Source organism: Lissotriton vulgaris, chromosome 4_1, assembly GCF_964263255.1.
Source record: "Lissotriton vulgaris chromosome 4_1, aLisVul1.2, whole genome shotgun sequence".
NCBI classification, from domain to species: Eukaryota; Metazoa; Chordata; class Amphibia; order Caudata; family Salamandridae; genus Lissotriton; species Lissotriton vulgaris.
Window position 1 is genome coordinate 726,166,555 of NC_141691.1, and position 24,969 is coordinate 726,191,523.

At 44.3% G+C, this 24,969-nt stretch overlaps 1 protein-coding gene across 1 annotated transcript in view; it reads left to right on the plus strand.

Annotated features, from left to right (window-relative positions):
• Positions 1 to 24,969, plus strand: part of SSR1 (signal sequence receptor subunit 1) — a 175,442-nt gene that overhangs the window by 78,266 nt on the left and 72,207 nt on the right. Inside the window, exons 5-6 of the mRNA XM_086965019.1 lie at positions 11,601 to 11,677; positions 15,609 to 15,687. Coding sequence (XP_086821145.1) covers positions 11,601 to 11,677; positions 15,609 to 15,687 — 156 coding nt within the window. The remainder of the gene's footprint in view (positions 1 to 11,600; positions 11,678 to 15,608; positions 15,688 to 24,969) is intronic.

Below are 24,969 nucleotides of genomic sequence, written 5' to 3' on the forward strand. Positions count from 1 at the left end.
CCAGGGACAACCTTACCTTTTCCCAACAAATCATGGATATGATCTCAACCAATTCTGGACGGCAGCTCACCCAAATATACCTTGGCGACTTCAACCTCCACTGGAACGACCGCAATGACGCCGTGGTAAATAGCCTCAAAAACTTCCTCAATGCCCATGACCTCACCCAAATATGCAACAGCCCGACCCACGAGAGGTTCTATCCTCGAACTTATCTCCGAAGAGGACTATATCCAACTCGAGTCCATCCAACCCTGTGACTGGTCAGGTCATCATATTGTCACATTCTTCATCAATGAAAAAGTTAAATTTAACCCGGTTCAATCCTCCAAGCCCAAAGTCTGGAAAAGAGACCTAAAAAAACTCAACCCAAGCTCTCTGCCTCCTAACAGTTGCAATCTCCTACTTCCACCTACCGGCGCGATGGCCGTTCAATCCTTGACTGACCACTATCTTAACGCTATGACCTCAATAATTAATGAGGCTGCACCTATGCAGCTAAAAAGAACCTCCACCAAAATCTCCAATCCATGGTACGACGGGAGTCTCAATGAGGATAGACGAGACATGCGAATGGCAGAGCGCACCTGGAGATCAGCTCCCTCTGCACTGCACCTAAAAACTTTGAAGAAAAAGAGAAACGCCTATTTCAGGAAAATTAAACGCTCAAAATCATATTTCTTCAGCCTCCAGCTCGACCAAGCAAAAAACCGTCTGAGAAAACTGTTTGAGCTAATCAGAACACAAACCAAGGAACAACCCCAACCACTCAGCACGTTGCGCGAAGCACCCTCCTGTGAAGACTTCTCCGCTTTCTTTATCCAAAAAACTGATAGCATAAAGAGCGATCTCCTCATTGACGCAAGCCTCTACTCCAGACCCCACTGCATAGCACCCACTGAACCAAAAAACAATGCTACATGGTCATCCTTTGACACCTACTCTGAAGAAGAAATTGGCAAACTGCTCAGCACCTTGAAACCATCCAATCACCTCACGGACCCCCTTCCTGCTAGCGCTGTAAAAGACTTTACCCCTTTGCTTCTCCCATTCTGGACTAAAATTATCAACAGCTCACTTCAACAAGGAACCATACCTGATTCCCTCAAAGTTGGACAAGTCACACCCTTACTAAAGAAACCTACAGCCGACCCCTCTGACCTGAACAATTACCGTCCCATTACCAATATTCCCGCTCTCGCCAAACTGCTGGAAAAATGCGCACAACTACAATTGACTAAACACATTGATCAGTTTGAGCTACTCAACCCTCATCAATCAGGCTTCCGAGCAGGGCACAGTACAGAAACTGCTATGACTCACATAATTGACGACGCACTTTAAATCCTAGACCAAAACGGCACCTGCCTCCTCATCCTGCTTGATCTCTCTTCAGCATTTAACACTGTTAAACATGAGAAGCTACTCGAACTATTAAACACAATTATGGGTATATCTGGAACTGTTCTCAAGTGGTTCACTTCCTTTCTACACAACAGGTCGCAGAAATTCAAGAGCAACAACATGATGTCCTCGCCAATACCTGTATCGCTAGGCGTCCCCCAAGGATCCTCCCTATCCCCGACTCTGTTCAACCTAGTTATGGAACCTCTCACCACTCTGCTACAAGCATCCAATGTACTCTTTCACATGTATGCCGATGACACCCACCTCTATCTCAAACTACAATCCCCCAAAGACATTTTGCTCCTGAACTCAACGATCAGAAGCACTCAATCCTGGCTTGCCGATAATCATCTCAAACTCAATGCTCTGAAAACAGAGTTCCTTCTGATCACACCTCCAGCGAAGATCTCTACCACTCAAATTTGGCTTAACCACATCGCTGCTGTGGTTATTTTTCCCCTGTGCTGGAAATTGTACTTAGGCTATATTCATGACGAGCTCAGCTCGTCATCAGCACAGCTCAACTGTGCCTCATGACGAGCTGAGCTCGTCATGAGCATGGAAGGGGTTAAACACCTAACCGCACTCAATGTCCAACCCACCATCGTGGACTCAGCAAAATCTTTAGGCATAACACTTGACACCAATCTCAACATGCAGCAACATATCAGCAAGGCAACTAAGGGAGCGAACTTCCAAATCAATACCTTGAGGAAACTTAAACCCTTCCTCACAGCCAAAGACTTCCAAACTGCAGTACAAGCACTAGTCATCCCTCGAATAGAATATGGCAGTATCGCCCTCTGCGGTCTCCCCCTTACCACTACCGCACCCCTAAGAGCTTCCCTAAACGCTGCAGCGAGACTCATCACGGGGTCAAAAAAGCACTCTCATATTTCCCCTGACCTGAAATCCCTGAACAGGCTGCCTTTTGAAGACCGAATACACCTGAAAATCGCCTGCATGACACACAAGGCGGTACACCTGAACTCACCCGGCTACCTCACTCAGAAGCTGACAATCTCTGGCGGCTCTAGAAACACTAGAGGCACAAACAATCTTCTGCTGAAGCCTCGAAGATTTCGGAAGGAAAAAAACTTATAAACTCTCCTGCTCAGGAATGGCACCCAGGATCTGGAACTCACTCCCTCCTGAAATCAGGCTCATCTCCTCCACTATACTTTTTAAGAAAGAAGTAAAAGCTATCCTCATGGCTAAATACACCTGAACTATTATTTCGGACTCTTAAAGACTCTGCACAGATCTGTACTACTTGTTCGACCCCTTTGCTTATTTGTATTACTTGTATTATTGCTTTACATGATTAGCTTTGACCCCACCTATTTGCACTGTTAGCTTTACTGACTTACCTGTTTGACTATGCTCCCTCATGTACCGTCTCTTTGTAAAGCGCTCTGATATCTGCAAAGATCTTGTTCGCGCTATATAAAACTTTCAAAATAAATAAGACCAATAGCTTGAGGGGGAAACCGTTTATCTATGTTGCAAAGCAAGTGCTATCATCGTGTGTTTCTGAAAACCTATTTATTATAAAGAAAGAATAACCAGAGAAAAACGTGTGGCAAGATCATGGTAGGGCTTTCAAATACGGTTATCTTTATCATCCCTTTAATTTTAAAATCTTCACATGTTAAATTTTTGTAAAACATCTATGATACGCACATAACAGTGCCTGCTGCCAATTTTGCGTATCATTTAGGAACCAAGTTCCCATAGATCTTAGATTATATGATGTCTGGTGTTTATCATCCAATCCTGGCTCTCTCCGTGCACTTAAGTTATTGTAATTTTGTTATTTCATCGTTACTTGGCTAGTACTGCAAGTGCTAATAAGGAACAGTACGCCATAATATAACCTCATCTGAAACAATTTCAACAATTTTGGTTTCTGAAGGGACTGCAACAATTAACTGTACTTCACACACCACTTCAGTTAATATCGATTCAAAACAAAGTTTATTACCGAGAGTGCACAGGGTTCTAGGTGTGAAGCAACCTGAAGTTCGAGCAGTGGGGTGCAGTGGGTCTAGTAATTGTGCGATGGAGCCATTATCCAACCACTCATCCATACTGGCTCGATTTCCCATCATTCTGTGACATAAGTGTATACTGGTTTGGTTGTATCTCTTACTGGAAAGTACATGGTAATCTATTGATAGAAATATGTTATCCATTAAGCAAGCTGTCAGGCAATGACATGAACACGAGGGGAGAAAGGAACACATTAGAAAACGTTTTCTACAGGGACCTGGTATTGCCACTCCAAAGACCACACCCCAACAGATGGGGTCCCGTTCCCCAGGTGTACAGATGAGTGTTCTGTTCACCTGCTTACAAAAACAAATAAAAGTGACGCTAGTCATAGCTGCCATTTTTAACAAAGAAGATGGTGCACTTGGTGGGTGGTTCAGTCCAGGCATGCATTTTTCTTTTGACCTCCCCTAAGAATTTTACTGTTAGTTGATAAATAAAAAAAATGCACATAAATACCTTGTGGAGGCAGGTTCAGTTGTGAAGCACCAACATTCTTATCTGCTGTGGTTTTTAGGTTTCGCCTGGCGTTACTGCGCAAGCAGTTCGGGCAGGCGAAATCTTTTGTTTTGCAGTATGGGGGACTTGAATCCGCCCCTTCTTCCATTGGCTAGCTCCATAAGTGGAGGCTAGCCATTGGAAGACAGGGGAGTCCGTCATTCACCGAGGCGATTCGTGGGCGTTCCGGCAATGTTTTTCTCATCCGGCCCCTTTTTGCTCGTCATGCGGCGGTGGGCGGGGTTTATTTTTTTTCCAACGTTGAGGTTTCATTTGGTCATTCCGCCGCCGGAGGAAGTCCAGGTGAGTGCCTCTTGCCGTTCCCGCCCCCCTCCCGCTGTCCGTGTGCCCGCCGCCCCCCTCCCGCGGTCCGTTACCCCGCCTCCCCTCCCGCTGTCCGTGAGCCCGTTACCCCGCCTCCCCTCCCGCTGTCCTCCATCTATTGAATATGCTGGCTCTTTAAGCCGCTCGACTTCCCGAGTATGCTACGGGACATATTACCTTGCCGCCCGACCTTTTGTTTTCCAAGCGGACGCGAGTTTCGGGTCCTAAGCACGATTAGACTGTTGGCTCCGGGGTTAGAGGCTAGTACCTTCTGCGTAATCCCGCGCTTCCGCTCTCGCAAACGGATCTAGTTATTCGAATGGTCACGTACTGGTTGAGTGGGATACGGTCAGGGCATGATCTGGTGGGCGGTTTGTAGTTAAATTGGGATAGTTTTGTTTGAAACGCGGGTAAGGAATGGTGAGGGTTCCTGCATGGAAACCGACTGTGGGCATCATGGGATTTGGAGTCTGTCCTCAAGTACCTTGGTAAACCGCGAGCAGTCTGTAAAAAAAAAAAAAAAAAAAAACGGACCTTTTCTGCTTGCGTATTTACTAAGTCCTCGTTGGTTACTCAATACTTTCTAGATCTTTATATTCGTCGGAAAGTAAGGCAGGACGCTTCCTAATAAACGCAGATCCATAACTTACGCATCACACCAGTGCGAAGTGGAAAGTGGATCACGTTTCATACCAGGGTGATTACACGTATATTTTATACGAATGGCGAACCACTAGTATTTATTTGTTTTGCAAACGGCACCAAAGCAACTCTACTTCCGGGTTGGTTCTTAATATTCGCGTCTACTTAAGTGGATTTCTCTTGTGGAAATGGACGGGTGTCACTGGGTGGGTACTTGGGCTCAGATGCAGAGCGTAATATTTCATATCGATTGAGCATCTCTGTATTTACATAATATCTTTTCTAGGTATGGTGACTTAAAACTAAAATAAACGTGATCCGAATTAAGGGGTCAGTATACATTTTGTGGCTCAAGATAATTGGGCTGTCAGCTTGTGACATCAGTGTTGTATTGCCCACTTGTACCTCGGAGTAACGAGCAGTTCTTTATCGGCCTTTTACGTTTACATCTAGTTGCATGTTTTAGAGTGGTTATGAAACTGGTTTGCGCCTATTGACACTTATGCATCGGGCATATACAGTAAAGAATGCTTGATGTAGTGGCCCTACTTATTTCTTATGTTGCAGTGGGTAATTGAAGGCCTATTTCCAACAGGTGCATACAATCATGTACTCTTGGACTAGAGCCCGAATTTTACCACAATTGGTGGGACATTGGTAGGGCAACAGTATGCCAGTGGACTAATGCGCAGAACCAGCAGAGGGTTTAAGGAAGAGAGGTCTCTGTAGGTGAGGCATTTGTACACAGCCGTAGGGCAGTAACTGTTCGCAAGCTGTGTCCCAATGAATCTTCTGTTATACCCCCATAGTATCGCCTTTGTGCAGTTATCTGGGATACTGAGGGCCTTTATATTTACCTTTCAGCACTCGGACCAAGTGCGTTGTACTAAATGAGTGGTGCTAGTTGAAGCTGTCTAGATTAATGGACCCTAGTCTTAATCATGTTATCTGCATTCTTTGCTCTCCGGCTGTACAAGCAGAAATCTTAAAACCCCTACATCTGCATGATCACTCATGACCACAGCGCACTTAAAAAAAAAAAAAAATACATTAAGAGTTTGGGTATTGCTGTTGTGATGTATTATTGGTCTAACGAACTGTTATTTGTAAACGAGACTGAATAAAGATATTGGCCGAAAACGGGTTATATTGAGTTAACAAAAGAATTACGATACCCAGCAGTTGCTTTCATCCCATCGGGACGCAAGCAGTATTCAGTTCAGAAACAAACAGCACAATCTATCCCCACACCGTGGCATTGTCACAGGGAATGTAATCCTATGGGGAATTGCCCGGGCCAGTATTATGTGGAATGATTCTGAAGACCGTTCGGGTTAATGACTCGTGGTCATGCTGTCCCTTGGTCTTTCTTTGCTGTTTCCTCATCTCCCCACTTCACCCTTCGATATCCTGTCACCACCTGCACGCGCTGCTACATGATATAGATTTCGCACCTGGCCTGCCTTTTGTTCCTTTCTTTGCAGTCCGCCGCCGGAGGAAGTCCAGGTCCAGGTGAGTGCTTTCCGTGTGTTCCCGCACCCCCCTCCCGCTGTCTGTCTTCCCGTTCCTGTCCCCCCCCCTGCTGTTCGTGTCCCCATTCCCCCCCCCCTCCCGCTGTCCGTGTGCCTGCCCGCCCCCCTCCCGCTGTCCGTGTGAAAAGTACAGCTGACGATTTTATGTTCAATTTAGTCTGCGATAATGTAATATTTGAACGCAATAGACAAGTACAATGGTCTCACAACTTTAGTGTTATGCTTGTGGTATTAAGTTTTTACTCGAACTTGTCCTTTTTCTTACGCTGGAGTGCACAGATTTTCCTTATATGCTGGAGTGCACAGATTTTATGGTTGCTGTTCACTCTGGGCATTGTGGTGCTGTGCTCTTCTGGGTGAGGTATCACTTTGTTTTAAAGGCTTTTTTTGTAGATTCATGAGAGGATGCAGTTCATTCTATTTAGTTAACACTTAACCAACTGTATGGTTATAGTGTCTTGTTGGATGATTGGGTTGTCAGTCGTTGTATTTGTGTTACGGTGGCGGACGGCGTGAATGTGCTGTGGCAACTGTTTGCCCATTCTGTTTTGTTACATTGGTGAGGGCATGATGCTGCTCTGTGTTTAAAATGTGTTTTGGTATAGAGTGGTAAGTAGACTATTGCTGGCTATGCACACCTGTGCAGCGTTGGAATATTGTGTTCTCGGTCTATTGCTGGGATTTGGAACGCTTGTAGTGTGGTTCAATCCTGCAGTGTTTTAGGCGAGGCCAAGCACTCGTGACCTGTCAACGGAGCGAATGATAAGCCTTTGAGTTAATCACCTCCCCTGTACCTCTCCGAGCCTCGGGGCCGAACTGGGAACCCAAAGCACACTTGGCAAATTTTCAAACCAGCTCCCAGTAAGCCACCCTACTACAAAGGGGGGCATTTAGGGATTCTCCGCCCAAGACAATTTGGGAGGAAATGGTGCATTCAACTCATTTGTCATTATGTTCAATTGTGTAAGCTTTCAAAGCATATTAAAGGTGGAAAGTCCGCTCCACCTCCAACCCTAGCGCTGCTCTAGTGGCATCCTAGGTCACAGGCGTTGCTGGCACTCCATTATCATTACAATTCTAAGGTTTATGCTGGCTAGTAAATGGTATGTGTGTGTGTATGTGACTGATCCCGAGTGTGTGCGTGTGTGACTGCTCCAGTGTGTGCGTGCATGTGACTGCTCCTGGGTGTGTGTGTGTGTGTGACTGCTCCTGGGTGTGTGTGTGTGTGTGTGTGACTGCTCCTGGGTGTGTGTGTGTGTGTGTGTGTGTGTGTGTGTGTGTGTGTGGGTGTGACTGCTCCTGGGTGTGTGTGTGTGTGTGTGGGTGACTGCTCCTGGGTGTGTGTGTGTGGGTGACTGCTCCTGTGTGTGTGTGTGGGTGACTGCTCCAGGGTGTGTGTGTGTGTGTGTGACTGCTCTAGGGTGTGTGTGTGTGTGACTGCTCCAGGGTGTGTGTGTATGTGACTGCTCCAGAGTGTGTGTGTGTGTGACTGCTCCAGTGTGTGACTGCTCCAGTGTGTGACTGCTCCAGTGTGTGTGTGTGTGTGACTTCTCCAGTGGGTGTGTGTATGTGACTGCTCTGGTTGTGTGGGTGTGTGTGGCTCTGTGTGTGTGGGTGGTAGTAATTGCTGTCTGCTGAGCTCGTCCGTAGGGTAGCTAGGGAGTGCTAGGAAGTGCACAGTGCTAGGGAGTGTAAAGTAACTAGGGAGTGCTATGGAGTTCTAGAGACTGCAGAGATTAAGCTAATAACAATGTAAGTGACAATGCCATTTATTTATCTGTTTTCTAAACCAACACATAAATAAAAAAAAATGTCATTAACAATGCCAATAGCTCAAACTTTTCCAAAGGCGAAACCATTGCATTGAAAATGCTTGTTATGAAATCCTTGGACTGTTTCTACTTTCACCAGACTCCCAACTAACTAGTCACAGCGGGTAAACTAGTCCTGGAAATGAATCAACCTGACCTGCTTGCATCACTGAAACTTGTGACCGCTGAGACTACTCGATAAGTAGTGGTCCCTTTCCAGCACTTTACACATACTACGGTGCCAGTTTCTGAAATGAACCTTCCAGCCAATTAGGGTTGCCACCTGAACTGTTTTTAATTGTGGGGCCAGTATTCTGTCCTGGATGGGTCAAGAAATTTGAAAATCGCCTAAAGCCAATATTGTTTTCTCCCTTACAAGTAAGTAAATACTCCCACTTAAATATAAGAAAAAAAACCTTCAAAATGTGAAATATAGCTACGTAATGATCCCTCACTGATGAAGTAAAAAAAAAAAACGAATATAGAAAGGCATGTTAAAAATGTATACAGATGATTTTATATAAAGTTGTGTTTAAGGAACATGCCCGGGATTTAGCAGAATTTCAAATCTGCAAACGCAGTAAGATGATGGACGGAGCGCCGAAACTTTTCAGACCCTCCCACCCAGTCACTATTAGATTTGGGTTAAGTCCATCACCGTTATTAGTTTACTTCTCCACCCAAGTTCAGACCCAGCCCTATGCAAATTAGTCTTGACCCATGTTTCTCATGGGAACAGTCTAGCCCGAACTGCCAGTCCAGGTCTTCCCTGGACCGGAAACAAGCATCCGGAGACCGTGCTCACTGCTCCACTGGATTCAAGCTATCCTGGCTGAGTGGTGATGCCCTGAAAACTGTCCCAGAAAGTTTTTTTCTAGTCCAGGCAGGACCTGGCTTGTCATTTCGTGCTGGACTGTTCCCATGAGCCACAGGGTCAAGACTGATTTGCATATGGCTGGGACCAAGCTGTGGGGGCGTAGTGAGCAAAAGAATGATGGATTAAACTCAGATCTTTGTGAGTGAGGGTGAATATATGCTTTGTTCAGCATTCCGTCCATCATTTGTTCTTTTTGCTTGAATCTCAAATGTGAGCAAGTGTCTGGTATATTTCTCTGATATGTGGCAGTCGTAGCCAAAACAGTATCCTCTTCATTCCACTAGACTTCTTCAGTACACACCTCTGCACTGTACAAGTCAAGCAACAGTCCATTTCACCACTGGACGTGCCCATACACATTTAGCCAATTGGCTGCAGCTGTCCCTGCTTGCTGGACTGGGAATGAGAGTAATTGGTGACTCAAAGTATGTTGTGGGATATGGGACCGAGTATGCTGATGGACCATTAGGTTCCCTATTTAGTATGGAATAGATATTTATTCGGCCAATTAGGAATCACAAGCATGCTGCATGGCTGAATAAATAGATGGAGCAGATCAGGATATCACTGCTGTCGTGGTCAGTGTGGAGCTATGAGAACCATTGCTACTTAGCTCGGTCTACTCTAGCAGTCACTTTTGACACCCGGGGAATCTGAGGAACTGCATGAGCCAGTTACTTCAACCAGTTCAAAAGAGAAATCCCCTAAGAACTTGTCCCTGGGAACCTGGAAACAGTCTTTGCAGTGTGAATTTGTTACATTGACAAACCTAGCAGAGCAAGAATCCCATAGATCTTGAAAGTGTTGAAAATAATCTTATTGTTTTGAACCCATCATTTGCCTCCTAAATTTTTGCCTTCAAGATATGTGAACAGATCTAAAGGTCATATTACACACCGGACACCCATTGCTAAATTTCCTGAGCTTCTGTTGCCATGATTCTTCATCTGGCTCCACCCTGATTAATATTATGACGATGATGCATTGTAGTGTTGTATATAGAAGAATTGATGTGAAGGATACAAATGGAAAGCAGGATTTCCAGGTTAAGTGAACTCTCCTTTGATACAGCATACTTGTGTTATACTCTTGCTCCAAAGTGGACCACTTTCCCTGAGTGTAGGGGTTTCCTTTGGCTGCTTAGGAACCTTTCATTCAATCTTATGATACATTGACTTGCATCAGAGCGGATTTCTAGAAAGGACCTGGTTGGAGCATGTTTACCCTGTAAAGCAGGTCCAAGGGGAAAGTGTGTTCAGTATGAATGCCGTAATAGATAGACTTCCTTACCGAAATGTGTGGGAAAATACTCCACCCCACCCTTTTATCACGGAGACTAACCACTAGCCTCCTAAGTGCGTGCAATATGTTCAACCGAACCATCCAGGTGACTGCAGGTATGAGCATTAGATAGTCTAAACCGCCTTCGATTGCATTTTCATTCGAAAGCGAGTTTGCCTTTGGTGCTTAGGTGCATCTTTGAAGGACTTGCGCTTCCTTTCTTTCTAGAGTTAATTTGGCCTTTCAAATGAATTAAATCTGAATTAAAACGTTCCACTTATAATAGTCTTCCCTCCAGCAGAAAGTCTCCACATACTTTACATGTAAACTGTGCTCTAAAATCATAAAATAACATTTGCATAAATATGATCTACTGTTTTATTGCTTGATTTTTCTTATGCGTCCACTTTCCACTAAAGAGAGTAAAGCTACTGTATTATGTCATGTATCATGAAGGTACCAACACAAATGCAAACCAGCCCTTTCCTGGCATACCTGCATGAAGTATTCCGCCATCTACCTTTAAATTTGCTGAACATGCTGTTATAAGGCCTGTCTGCATCAAAGGGGATGTTAAACAGAGGATGATGGATTTAGAGTGATTAAGATGGACCAACGTTTGTGTGGCTTCCGTCTATAGTCCGCAAACCCAGCTTGACTGTGCATAAATTGTACCTTTAATGAATTCAGAGAGAATACTTATGTTGGAGAACTGGGTTTAAAAGTAACTCTCATTCTGTCTCACCATATTATATTGATCTGTTTCAGCTAGTATTTCTAAAAATTGGTTGAGTAAGTAAACCTGGGGTGCAGACCCCTGTAGTCTTCACTTGGGTAACCACCACGGAAGTTACTAACACGTGAGAAGTGTATATGACCACTAGTTTTAAGTGCTTTGAAATTCTCTGTGCTGACTGAGGATGGATTATACAAAAGGATTCTGCAGAAAACCGGAATGTATTTATTTCCATCACTATTGCTGCCCTAATTTTTCTTGTTCCTTCTTGTCACTGTAATGGAGATGAGGTAATTTTTTGAAGGATGATTGAAATTTCTGCTGGGCGGTATAAGGTCTACTGCTTTACTTCATGTATTTAAACGTCATTTAACTATAGGAACAGTTGAAGTAACTATCTTTTTTATTAATATAGATTTTTTTTAAATCGATCTTTGTAGGGAAATGTGTTCCAGGATGCAGTCTTCAATCAAACCGTCACAATCATTGAGAGGGAGGATGGCATTGATGGTGAAACGTAAGTAACATTGCCTTTTTAGAAATGCCAACTTTTTGTTGAAATGTTAGCAACTTGAGTATTTAAGCAGCTGTGTGTACTAGTTAGCACTCGCTTCATCCCGCTTCACTTTGCCCTGATCTGCTTGTATAATTTTCACAGTTAATTTTAATGCCTAATAAGGGCCTTTGCAGCTCTGTAAAATGTTTACTTCTGCTTTTATTTCATGCATATCACGAGGTTTTCCTTTTACATGTAAAAATCCAATTTTAGATTTGATTGTTGCATTCTAATGATTTGCCAAAATAGACAAGCGTGCAATGTAGTAACATTTGTTAACCAAGGGCGCCTGTGTGTAATTTTTATATTTTGCCTAGTCTTTTGCCTTGAATTTGTTCTAAATGTGCTTTCCCCAGTATTAGTTTTAACCTAGTGCCCCACTACAACTGTTCCCTGCCAACAGTCACCGAAACCCAGAGAAAGGTTAAAACAAAAGCATAGTTGTATAAAGTTAGTGTGCTAGTTGTATTTACTCTAGCTCATTGCTTGATATGATAGGTAGCCAATGAGGTGAGGGGGGGGCGATACTTTGTTCGCCGGTACCACAGCTCAGATTTTTCTGTAGTATGTCAAGGTAATGCAAATTCTCAGCCAGGCTCCTTTTTAGAGCCCCTCTACCTAAAAAAAAAAAAAGGCTGAATTTCTTGTACTCCAGAGAAATCTCCTGTCCTCTGATAAGAAAATTGTTAGCCATTTGTTTTCTCTTAGGGCTCCAAAGTTCACATAATTTTCAGGTTGAACCTCGTGGTAATTTGCGAAAAAGTTTAAAAATGCTCAAAATTGCATTTTAAACACTGTAATGTTACAGACACACGTCCTTAGGACATGTGTGTGTGAAAAATGCACTTAAAAATGCATTTCAGGGGTGCAGGCGGGGGGGGGGTCATTTGGACCCCCCCGTACCCATGTAATGCATTAACATTTTCTGAATCGCAAATAGAAATTCGCAAAATGTCAATGCCTTCCCATTGATTCCTATGGGCCTTTTGGCCCATAGGAATCAATGGGAATTGTGAAATCGCAATTTAGAATTCGCATAATCCTTGCGATTCGGTAAAAATTGCGATTTTCACCGAATCGCAAAAATTATGCGAATAAATTAATGCATCCCATTTTGCGATTCCCTATTTTTCGCAAATAAGGAATCGCCAAAAAGTCCCGATGATGCATGTGGCCGTTGGAGTGTAGTCCAATTGTTTGTGACCAGAGATGACTGGTAATCCGGGAAATAGAGTTCTCGGAGAGAAGAAAGACCACACCTAGGGCTTTGGGGTCCTATACCAAGGACCTGTAATACCACTCCCCTTCAGCCTAGAAAGTGCACATCACACAAATATCTTTCCACTGTGAATAAACCTCCAAAGTCGCCTCTGCTATATGACCAATAAAGCCAAAGAGCACTATGCCTTGACGGAACCACTGTCTCCGAAAAATGAACAGTCTGTGGCTCACTAATCCAGACCATGCAACCAGAAAGGGCACCTTCAATGTTGAAGAATCCTTTGTTAATAGCTATTAAACCAGATTTGATATGCCATTGAAACTGCTTCAGTACCACAGGCTTCTTTGAAGCTGACAAACACCTCAACCCTGGAGGCTCAACTTGAGTTGACACAGCAGTCTGATCCTCTACAAACTGGTTTACATTGACTAGTCTGGTAATATTGTTGTACAACACTAAGCTGTAAAACAAACACCAGTTTTTAGTATTCCAGTCATTATGGCCTTTATGTAACATCTAAAAAGGTGTCATACATAAAGACGATAGTAGTGCATTCACGCTTACAATTCTTTCCAAACGTTGAGTCCCCATTTCATATTATCTAATCGGACTGATTTTTGTTCTTCACTAAACGACCAAATTGATCACGTGTTCTTGACACACTCCGGTTGGGCCTTTGTCCCATCACATTGTGGACTTTAGCGAAACTCAGTGAAGTTAATTCTTCCACATAAACAGTAATGTTTTAGACACTGTGGGCCAGATGTAGGTAATCTCAATTTACCTATTCTTAAATACCGAATTTTACCAATTCGGTATTTAAGATTAGGTAAATGGGATGTAGATAATTTTTCGGTAAAAATTACTGAATCTGTAAGATTCGGTAATTAAGAATCGGTATTTACCAACTGGCAGATGCATCAAAGTAAATACCAGGAGCAAATGGGCAGATTCTCAGAATCTGCACTTTTGCTCCTGGTATTTTAGCATTTGGGATGAATCATCTCAAATGCAAAAATCGCAATTTAAGGAATCTCTTAATTGAGATTCCTTAAATTGCAATTGCATTTAAGGAATCCCAAATTGAGATTCCTTAAATGCAGTGCATGAAAGTAAAAAAAATAGTGAATTCGCTAATAGGGGGAGCAAATTACCATGAAGTTGGACTTCATGGTAATTTGCAAAAACTTTGAAAAAAGCACTTTTATGCATTTATCAAAGTTTCATGCTGCGCACACACATGCTCTTAGGGCATGTGTGTGTACAACATATGTGCATAGATCAATTTCAGGGGTGCAACAGGGTGCCATTTTGACACCCCTGCACCCTTGAAATTGCATGAGCAATTTGCGAGTACCTACTGGTACTCGCTAATTGCTCATGCAATCTCCAAAACATTCCTATGTGCCTGTAGGCCCATAGGAATGAATGGGACAGCATTCCTTAATTGCGACTAGCAATTTGCGAGTAGCAATTAAGGAATTTTAAGGAATCTCTATTTTAATAGCGATTCCTACATGCATAGGCTTTTGCTATTCCTAAATAGCGATTCCTTAATCGCTATTTAGGAATAGCAAAAGGCTACGTTGATGCATCTGCCAGATAATCGTTAAATACCGATTGAGTAATTCCCATTCATTCCTATGGGCCTGGAGGCCCATAGGAATGAATGGGAATTACTGGTTCGGTAAATACCGATTCGGTAATAGGGGGAACCCTTTCAAGGGTGGCAGGATGTCACATTGACACCCTGTGGCACACATACATGCCTTAAGGGCATGTATGTCTGCCACATGGCACTGTTAAAAAAGCAAATTTCTTTTTTAACGGTTTTTCGTTATTTACCACGAACTCGTAGTTGGTGGTAAATAACAAATCCTTATAGATGAAAAGCACTCACTTGAGTGCTTCCTACATTTCAGATTCGGTAATTTACGAAATCGGTATTTAAGAATTCGGTAATTTATCAAATTCTTAAATACCGATTCGGTAAATTACCGAATCTGAAATGTAGCCACTTACATCCCAAATGCCTAATACCAGTCGGTAACGGCCGAAATTCGATAATTTCGGCCGTTACCGACTTTTATTAGGGTTCCTACATCTGGCCCTAAATTTTATAAAAGGAAAATACTTCCCATGTGAATTTGTAGTAGAACTCTGCAAACTAGTGGTTCCAGTTATTCAATTTTTTTTTTTTTTTTTTTTTTGGTGCTTATCCATGTTCAAGAGGCAGTGCACTCGTTGCTCAAGAACTCCTGGTTGCATGCAAGTAATATATAGCGTTGTAGGTGGCTAGCTGTCAAGAATAGGTTGATTTTCACAGACTGGCGCCAAGTGACATCAGATCGAAAACGTGAGCGAATGTAGATTTGCCTGATGTTATTTAGTTCCACAAGATAGGGAAACTCCATTCTTGACAGCTAGGCATAGTTTTATGTTTATATGCGCCTACCAACAATACACCCCAAAAAACCCATTCTTGACGCCATAGCTCAGATCAGGGAAGGTGAGTCGTAGAGAACGCAAATCACAACCAAAACTACCCCAACCCCCCCGTCCCCCCCCCCCCGCCGCCTGATTCTGAATGTAGCCATGTTTTTTTTTCTTTTCATTCCTGAACTAAGAATGGTGCAGATAATGCATATTTTTTGTCTTTATTCTTATAAGGATCTTTTTGTACGTTTTCCTCGGAGGTCTTGGTTTACTTGTCGTTGTTGGCTTGCACCAGCTTATGGAGTCAAGGAAGGTAAGTGTTGTAATTAATTTAAAAAAATACGTTGATAAGTAAGGAGCGAAGTTATGGCAAATACAGCTGGTTTGTTCTTGTTCTCTGTCTTACTCCTCTACCCACACACACACACACACACACACCCACACATATATATATAACATATATATATATACGTATGCACGCACACACACGCACACACACACATGCACACACACGTGTATGTATATATATATGACACACGCATGCGCACACACACACACACACACACACACACACACACACACACACACACACACACACACACACACACACACATATGCACACACACATTCCTAACAGGTTGTGAGGACTGCTTGCACTAGTAAGCACAATTTAAAAAAGTCTCAAACATTGTCACTATAATAGCTTGCACTCCATTTGCAGCAGTGTACCTTCGCAGGAGCTCCACTTGCATGCGAGCATCATCAACCCTACATATTAAGCATTCTCGTTTTGTCTGGACGCATATAGAAATTGACTTCTGGTCCTTCCCATTTTTAGGTCTGACCTAAATGCCTCTTTAGCCGGGTTGCTAGTCTCATGTTTTCCAAAAAAGATACAAAAAATGCTTACATGTATAGAGACTCTCCAGCAATACACTTTTGCCAATGGTCTGTTCAGACTTCACTCAAATATGGTTTCCTTCCACCAGGGCAAAAATATAGGTCCGTGGTCAAGATAATTTCAGCCATTGGAGACGTTCACTTTGACTGCGTTTTGCATTGCACGGGTCTTCCTACATCTAAAATGAGCTCTCTATGAACAAAACGTTTTAGAGACTTGTACTCCCCAGTGTATCTATATAATGTCAACTATTTCTATACCACTTAAGACCTTGTTAGTCGATTTATTACTATAAACCATCATGGGTATATTTATCCTTCAGAAAAACAAGCACAAGGCATGAATGTAGTTAGTGTATTTATTATTTATTTATATGCTTGTATAGCACAGGATTCGACCCCCGAAGGGGTATCTCCACGCTTGGTTCTCCGTAAGTGCATAAAAAGGGCTTTAGGGAGGCGCAAGAATTTATGCTGTCAGAAACAAGTGTGTTTTTAGTGTTTTCCTAAAGACCGAATAGTTAGCAGTTTGTCTCAGACTGAAGGGAAGTTTGTTCAATGTACAATGCACATTTTTTAGCTTGAAGACTCGCCCATCAGCTTTCCACCTCCACTGCACTCTTCTGTGAGGACCACTATTGGTTGTCCAGTACTACAGCTTTCCAACCTCGGTTGGTATACAGTGCAACAGGTTTTCTATCTGCATTGTATTGCTTTTCTGTGAAGGCTTTATGTTGGTAGTATAGTCCAACATGTATGCATACACCCAAACAGTTCCGCAGGAATAAAACTTATTAGACACTTCAAAATAAATCAAAACCGAAGAAATCTAAATACACTGACGCCATAGAACAGTGCAGGTTACCGAAGATCCTTTCTTTTTTTTTACCAAAGATTTAGGGAGTCGGGTTTCAACTGTAGGGACGTAGTGGCTGAAGAATGCAGGTAGGGCATGGGACATTCGCAGTTCAGGTTGTTGCTTCAAGTGTCACCTCAAGTTCACACAGGACAGCCAACAAGTGTGCATCGTCTGCCCAGTGACCGCACCCCGAAGGGCTGCAGTGCCTGTGCAGAGCTTCAACCTGAAACCCTTCAAGGTAGGCAGGTTGAACTAACCAAAAAGAGACTCTTTGGGTAGACAAGATCTACAGCAGTGACAATGCATCAGGGAAGCAGCTGCAAGATTCTGATGCAGAGAGGGGAATGGTGCCGAAGAAGCCGTTGTGAAAAGACTGCTATTCAGAGGCAGAGATACAGGGTAAATCAGGCAAAGGGCGAAAGTCGTCTGATTCTAAAACCAAGAGGCCCACTTTGGGCTTGACGGTAGCAGAACCCAAACACTTTCCCAAAGAGCCTCTGGGATCCAAACAAGAGTACTGCAGGTGGCAAACCCTCTGAATTCTGCTCTACCCTGTAAGGGTACCGAGCACCTGGGATAGTGGAAGTCCTCTCGCATGGGGCACTTCGGCACTCAAAAAGAGGATTCTGATGGTCGCTGGTGAGGGGGAAAAAAGCACTCGACAACGCAAAGCGGCGCTTTCAGGCCGAAATGAAGGCCTTAATTAAGGAGTTTAACTACTGAAGGCGATAGATCCCGCTCTAACCTCCGAAGGGTCGAAGTTGAAGACTCAGGGCTAGCAATCCCAAAAATACAGGTGTTGGCAGAAGAGCAGGAATAGGCCTTTAGATTTGAAGAGGAATTTAATGAAAGCCCCTAGGAGGAGAGGCTGTTCAAGGCCGACATTTTGTAAGATTGGTAGGACTTCAGTGCCGATTCACCAGAGGGAGGTGTGGACACATATCCTTCAAAGCCTTCTTTTCTGGAAGATGTATCCATATACAACTTATTAGTGAAATACCTATGGCATCAAAACTTGGACGCAGAACAAGCCGACTCTTGCTTCCTACTTGTATGTATGTATTTGTAATCTTGTATAGCGCGTGTCTGTCACCCCACGGGTATCCTGGCGCTTTGACTGAAGAAAATCCTGCTGCACACCCTGCTGAAATTTAGGAAAACTAAGAAGATGCAGTCTTAGGGAAGAGATGTGTTTTTAAATTTTTCTTGAAAGAGACAAGGTCATGCATACTTCTCAATCCTAACGGAAGAGTGTTCCATAGTCTGGCTGCCGTAAAGCTGAAAGATCGGCCGCCCAGCCGAGCTCTCAGAACTTTAGGCACCACAGCAAGATAAGCGGAAGCCAAGCGAAGGGGTCTAGACGGGGTGTACCAATGAAACATGTTCTGAAGTGTTACTGGGCCATGTCCGTGAAGGGACCTGAATACGATACATACAGATTTAAAATCGATCCGTTGAAGGATCGGTAACCAATGGAGGTCTCTTAATGCCTGGGATGAGGAGTCGTCGTGGCGGCGGCGAGCAAGCGCCAATTTGGCTGCAAGATTTTGCACCAGTTGCAGTTTTCCTATCAAGGTGGCTGGTACTCCAAGAAATGGAGCATTGCAGTAATCCAAACGGCTTACGATAATGCTCCTCACCACCTCTGGCCTGCTGTCCTTAGGAAGCATCGGGAGAACCTTTCTCAACATGCGACGCAATCCCATGCAAGTACTCACTGTTTTATCAACCGCTGCATCCAATTGGAGGTTGGACCCAAACATCACTCCCAAGTTGCGGACCGAGGTGGTAGGCCCAGTCGTACTTTGGAAGGAGGGTCTTCCGCGAGCAACTCTTATCTATACTCGTGATGAACTGCTAGGCCTCAACATTAGCCCCCCATTTAGGGGACCTGTTGCATCCCCAGGAACACAGACTCCTTTAGTTGTGGCCTTTTGGACCTTAGGTCGCTGTGCTCACATCATGAAGAGATCGCCTTCATGATTGAACAACATGAGTTAGATATCTTACTCATGACGGAGACATGGACTAGCACAGACTGCCGTAGAGCTGGGCTTGGCTTGCCCTTCGGGATACAAAATCAGGCACATCTCCCGAATCGGTGCCAGAGGGGGTGGACTAGGACTTATATTCAGAGAGTCTATAGACCTCTCCCTGATTGATATTAAGACCATTCCTGGTCATGAATTACTAGCCTTCTCTCTAAACGGACAGGGGGGGCGCTCTATTCACTGGTCTACTTTGTTATAGACCCCCATCCAGCCCTTTATCAGCTGTGACGGGGCTGATTGAATTAATCCTCGACCTATCCGCCTCGCATTCAAGGCTAATGGTATTAGGCAGACCCCCTAGGATATAGCGGCATAAAAGTGCAAATTTAGCGGCACAAAAATGTAAATTTAGCGGCACAAAAATGTAAATTTAGCGGCATTATTGCAGCACTTTATTTTACTCGAAATAATTCCTTTTCAGCCCTAAATCAATAAAACCTGTTTTAGCATAGTATTCCTCTTTGAAATAGGCGTGGTTAAAGTTTCTGCAGCTCTACAGAAGCACAGCTCCTATCTACTAACCTACTAACCTTGTGGGAGGGGGCGTATTTCTCCCTGGGATTTTCTAGCGCCCATGAATGCACCCCTGCCGGGGCACCACTTTCACCGCACCCTGGGTGCAGTCGCACAGCTCCCCTTTGCTCCATGTGTGCAGTCACACAGCCCCCATTTGCTCCCTGGGTGCAGTCACACAGACCCCCATCTCTCCCTGGGTGCAGAGGTACAGCCTCTTCTTGTGTTGCGTGCACTGACTCCCTTTTATGGGTAGTGCTGACAGGGCAGACATCTTGCAATAATCATCCTTCAGAACCAGGTTCCCCAGTTCCAAATTCAGTAGCTCTGACCATGGTGTCACATCCTCTCCCCCACTGAGAGAAACTCGCACTGCCTCAACTATAACCCAATTGTGCCCGCTATAAACACCTGGATGCGGCTCAATTTAAATGACACACTAGACAAGAGCAATATCCTGCCTACAAAAAAAAGTAACATTATCCTGGAAAAAGCAAATACTCATAGGGAATACAAAATTAAGTAAAGCATGTGAAATGTAAGCAGGAAAAACATGGTTACTTTAACGCTTTTACACTCACTATTCAGAAATCAGTGAGTGCTTTTGCCTGAAAAGTTAAGGGCACAGAATGGACCCATTTCAATGTCCATTGCTTATATCCTTACAGAATGTAAGCAGTATAATAAAAAGACCAATTCCCTGAACACCGAGACGGAGTACACATTTTGTTTTCCAATCCATGTGTTGCAGTGCCTCCCGCACTGGTGCACTAGTTCCCCGCCAGGGGGAAAACAACGCTATTCAAAGAGACAAGTAAACAAAAGAAGAGCTTCACTGGCAAACTCTGTGGAGTGGCGCAAATGTGTTTAGGTATGAATAAAATCAATCTGCCCACTTTGCTATCACTCTGGCTTTATTTAGTTATTTTTCATGTTTTGAACCTTTCTTTCCCACAGCTTCACTTTGGAACATTGCTTTCATTGGGCCGGTACTGTCCAGTACGTAGTACACAGCACTTTTTTATATTGAGAGAGAGTACCGGCACTTCTCAGAAACAAGCAGGTACTCTGTTACAGAGTACCTGCACTTCTATTTATCTATTTCAAGCACTACTCTGGAATTGTAAAATATCACAAAAAGACGTCAATTACATGTTCTTTTTTGGATCCATTTCACAAGTGCACAAATCAAGGAACGAAGAAAAGAGACTGGGAGAACCGTTTCTGAAGGCAGGGATTTCAGTAGGAGAGAAGCTGCTACACAAAGAGAGGGAAGAAAAGGGAGGTAGAAAGAAAGGGGGAGGGCAGTCGAAGCGGCAAAGCAGACACAGTGTATTCTGTGTGCAAGAAGGAAAAGACAGTCCTTTCCTTTCTCTGCGCTCCCCTCCCGTCCCCGAGCTGGAATCGTAATTTTTTATTCTTTCCAGTCCCTGCAAGCTAAGAGAAGCGATACTTTCCTCGCCTCGCTCCTCTTTCATAACTTTTGTAAACAAAGGAGGAAGCAGGCATCTAATAGCGCCGTTTGACGGGATGACGTATGGGCGCACAACCAATGAAATTGCATCATTTTTTCATGCCTACCGGGAGAGTTATTTTCGCGGGCAGTTAGGTAAATATCGCGCCCGTCGCGCTTGCCAGCTGATTTCGCGATTTTTTTCGTGAATCGCGAAATGGTGGAGGGTCTGATTAGGCGATCTTAATCTCTGGCTGGGTGGCTCTGGAGATACTGCACTTATCTGACCCAGACTTGTCAGAGTATGCTACTGCAGCAGTTGGTCCTTACTCATACCCATCAAAAGGGCCATATACTAGACCTTATCTTTGCTGACCCAGAGCTTGTGACTGTTCGAAATATCCTGCCCCAGTGCTGGACGGACCATGCGTTAATCCTTTTCTCTCTTACGCCCAAGGTGGGGCAGAGGAGAAATAGGAATTCTGGTGGAGTTAAAAGTACCAGACAATGGTCTAAACTCTTGCGTCAGTCCCCTTTACCCTCTTTACTCTCGGAGGGTTTCATTTTAGAGGAAAACGTAGATCTGAGTTATGACAGACTTAGTCAAAGGATCGTGTCTTCCCTTGACTCTCTGGCCCCTTTACGGAAAATAAGAAACAGGCCCACACCAGCGATGCCATGGTTTTCCGAGGAGTTGTTTCAACTTAAACTCCAATGCAAACGGGCTGAGCGCACATGGAGAAAGAAATACCCGGACTCAGATCGGGACCTTTACAAACAGGCCCTGTCCATCTATAAAGCACAGATCAAATGTGCGAAGGGCAGGTTTTTGGAAGAGTCTCTGCGGGCGGCAGCTAATAAATCACAGACCTTATTTATGATCGTGAAGGATCTGTCATGCCCTGTTAGTGCGACTAATAACATCACAGCATCTCAGTCCCTGTGCGACTCACTGGCACAGGCTTTTGAGGATAAAATCGCAGCCATTCTGAACAATCTTGGCGTAACACCTGGCGGTAATCCTCAGGGTCGTACGAAAACGCACTCCGGGTCTACCACAGACTTTATCTCCAGCACTGCTAAGTTGGACTGTTTCCCTTCTCCAACGTTCGAGGAATTCTGCTCCCTGGCCAACAGTGTGTCGTCGGGATCACCTTTAGATCCACTACCGCATAAATACTGGAAGCTCTTTCGGGATGAACTCTTTCCTCCATTGTTTACCATCTGCGATCAGTCTCTGGTTTCAGCACGGGTACCAGACTGCTGGAAACTTGCCGTGGTATCCCCTTTACTCAAAAAGCCCACCTTGGACCCGGTTAATCCTGCAAATTACCGACCCATCTCCCTGCCCCCGTTTCCAATAAAGATTCTGGAAAAATGGGTCACAAAACATCTGTCTAAACACCATGGAGAGTGAAGCAGTGTTCTGGTAGAGAATCGCTAACTGAAATGACCTCCTGAACAGACACTCCTACTGGCAGTAAGAAGAGACGGAGCATTTCCTACTACTCCTACTACTCCTCCCAGAGCAACACTAAAAAGAGGAACGGCCCTCTTCCAGGAGGGAAGACCGCAACACCTGTTTGCAGTCAGCCCTGAACCTGACCAACACAGCCAGCAAGCAGCTCTGTCACTGCACTCCGAAGGCACTCCTGGTTAGGGATATCTAGATTCAACCAGGAGGTGCAGGAAGCTGTGGTAAATATTCCTTTCTCTGTGGAGTCCCTCTTTGGGTAAACGGTAGACTAGTCCCGTCGTTGAATGAAGGACAATTACGATCAAGACCACAGGTGGTCTGTTATTCAGGGGAGTAACCACCCAATGTAGGAGAATCGGTGCACAAGGAGTTTCACTGCCATCTACCTTCTGTACATCTGCCCACAGTACTCCAATACAGTAGACAACCGAGGCAGCACCGAGAGGGTTTGTCCACTCTACCCCAGCAAGTTACTCCTTGGTGAACACCCCACAGGTGAGACCCCCAAAGCAAGGACTCTGTCCAGTTAAGAAAAGAAGCCTCTTCTGCCATGTCTGGGAAACCAAGATTGCCAATAAACCGGCAGCTGGGAAGAGACTGATCTGGATGTGATACCATGTTGAACTATGACTCCCTACTTGGATGTGTGCGCACATGGGTCACCCTCCAGTTCAAGAAACATTCACAGGAATGCAATATTCTACCACGCAAATCTCATGGAGTTGAACATTTTATTTGACACTCCAGATGTTTCTTTCACCCTTCAGGTCCAGCTGTCTGCTAGTGCAGACTGACAAAACCTCAACAATGTACTATCTAAACCTAAGAGTGCAGTCTAGAGTTCAAAGCACAGATAGTTTGGAAATGGCTTCTAACCAGAAGTCTGCAAATTTCTGCAGTTAATTTTTTTTCCAGATTACATCTACAGGATTTGCCTACCAGAAATGCTCTTTTGATAGATTAGTCGAAGATCAAATGATTCTAATCGCTCCAGTGGCCATGCCAAGGTGTTTCACCAAACATGTTCTCCTTAGACCTCACTTATGTTTGGGGGCCACATCTGGCACTTCCACTTTTTAACTTAGTACAGTGTGGCCATTTGTGCAAAATGGCCATTTGAACCTTCCCCAAGACTTCCTGGAAACTCTGAAAAAAGATGAGTCCGCCGACCAGAACATCATACCCTTTTAAGTGAAGAAATTCTTACTCTGAGTCCAAAACAACTTTGAACTAACCAGATGCAAGGAAGAAGCAATACACCATTGCAGCCTTCATTTGGTGAGATCGAGGCTGCAGTTCTCTTTGATTAAGGTACGTGAGAAAGCTGGTTCTATATGGTATACCACTAAGTAGTTATACCGTGCAGAGTCCAGAGATTCGACCAGAAATTAACCAGCTCAATGCAAACCCAAAGTGCTCTATTAGTGGTAGTGTGGGTGAGCGACCATAGCCCGTACACAGAGGAATGTAAGACATTTGTTGTGGACACAAGGACCAATAAATGGCACACGAGTAAAAAGATTCACACCAATTTTATAAAAATACGCTATGCCCAAGACTTATTTTAAGACCAAGATCCTCGCAAAAAGGTAAGTATGTTTGAAAAGTACTTCTATTTATTAAGTTTTAAAAGTGGATGCTTAGTGCAATTATCAGTCTTTGCAATTTTAACCTAATGGAGGAAAACAACAATGCAGTTTGGTGGGGGTGGCCAGCAACATGGCAGCGTAGCTGTGTTTCTCGACTGCTCCGGCAGTCCGATATGAATCCTGTACTGATTCCTGGCCTTGGACACCCATCGAAAGCCTCGAGGGGACTGAACAGCTCCCCATACTCATTGCTGCTGCAAAAGGACCTACAAGAATAGACAGCATGTGAAACACAGCCCTTAGAGAGCGAAACGATGGAACAGCGAGACCAGAGGACGCAAGATGGCGGCTATCCGCTAATGAAACAATCTGACTGGAAGCACTCTGACGGCAGCAGTAGTGAAGAGCAAATGAGGTGAAGCAAGAACCAAACCAAAACAACCCCCTTCCATTTACCTCCGACCATAGTGGCTGACCGGGAGAGAGACAAGGGAGACGAGAGGGAGATCGGTCTCCGGAGCTACGGGAACAGCAGCGAGCTACGGGAGCAGCAGCGATGGTGGATTGACCGCAGAGAGAGCGAGACGAAAAAGAAATACCTAGTTAGAAGACACTGAAGAGGGAGAAGAGAAGCTGGGCTGCAAGAACCCTGCCTTCCCCGCGGCTGAGACTAGGAAAACGGCTGCAACGGAGTCCTATACCGAGCTGGAGAGATGAGCGCAGGCCGACAGGAGAGGCCCAGGACGGAGACCT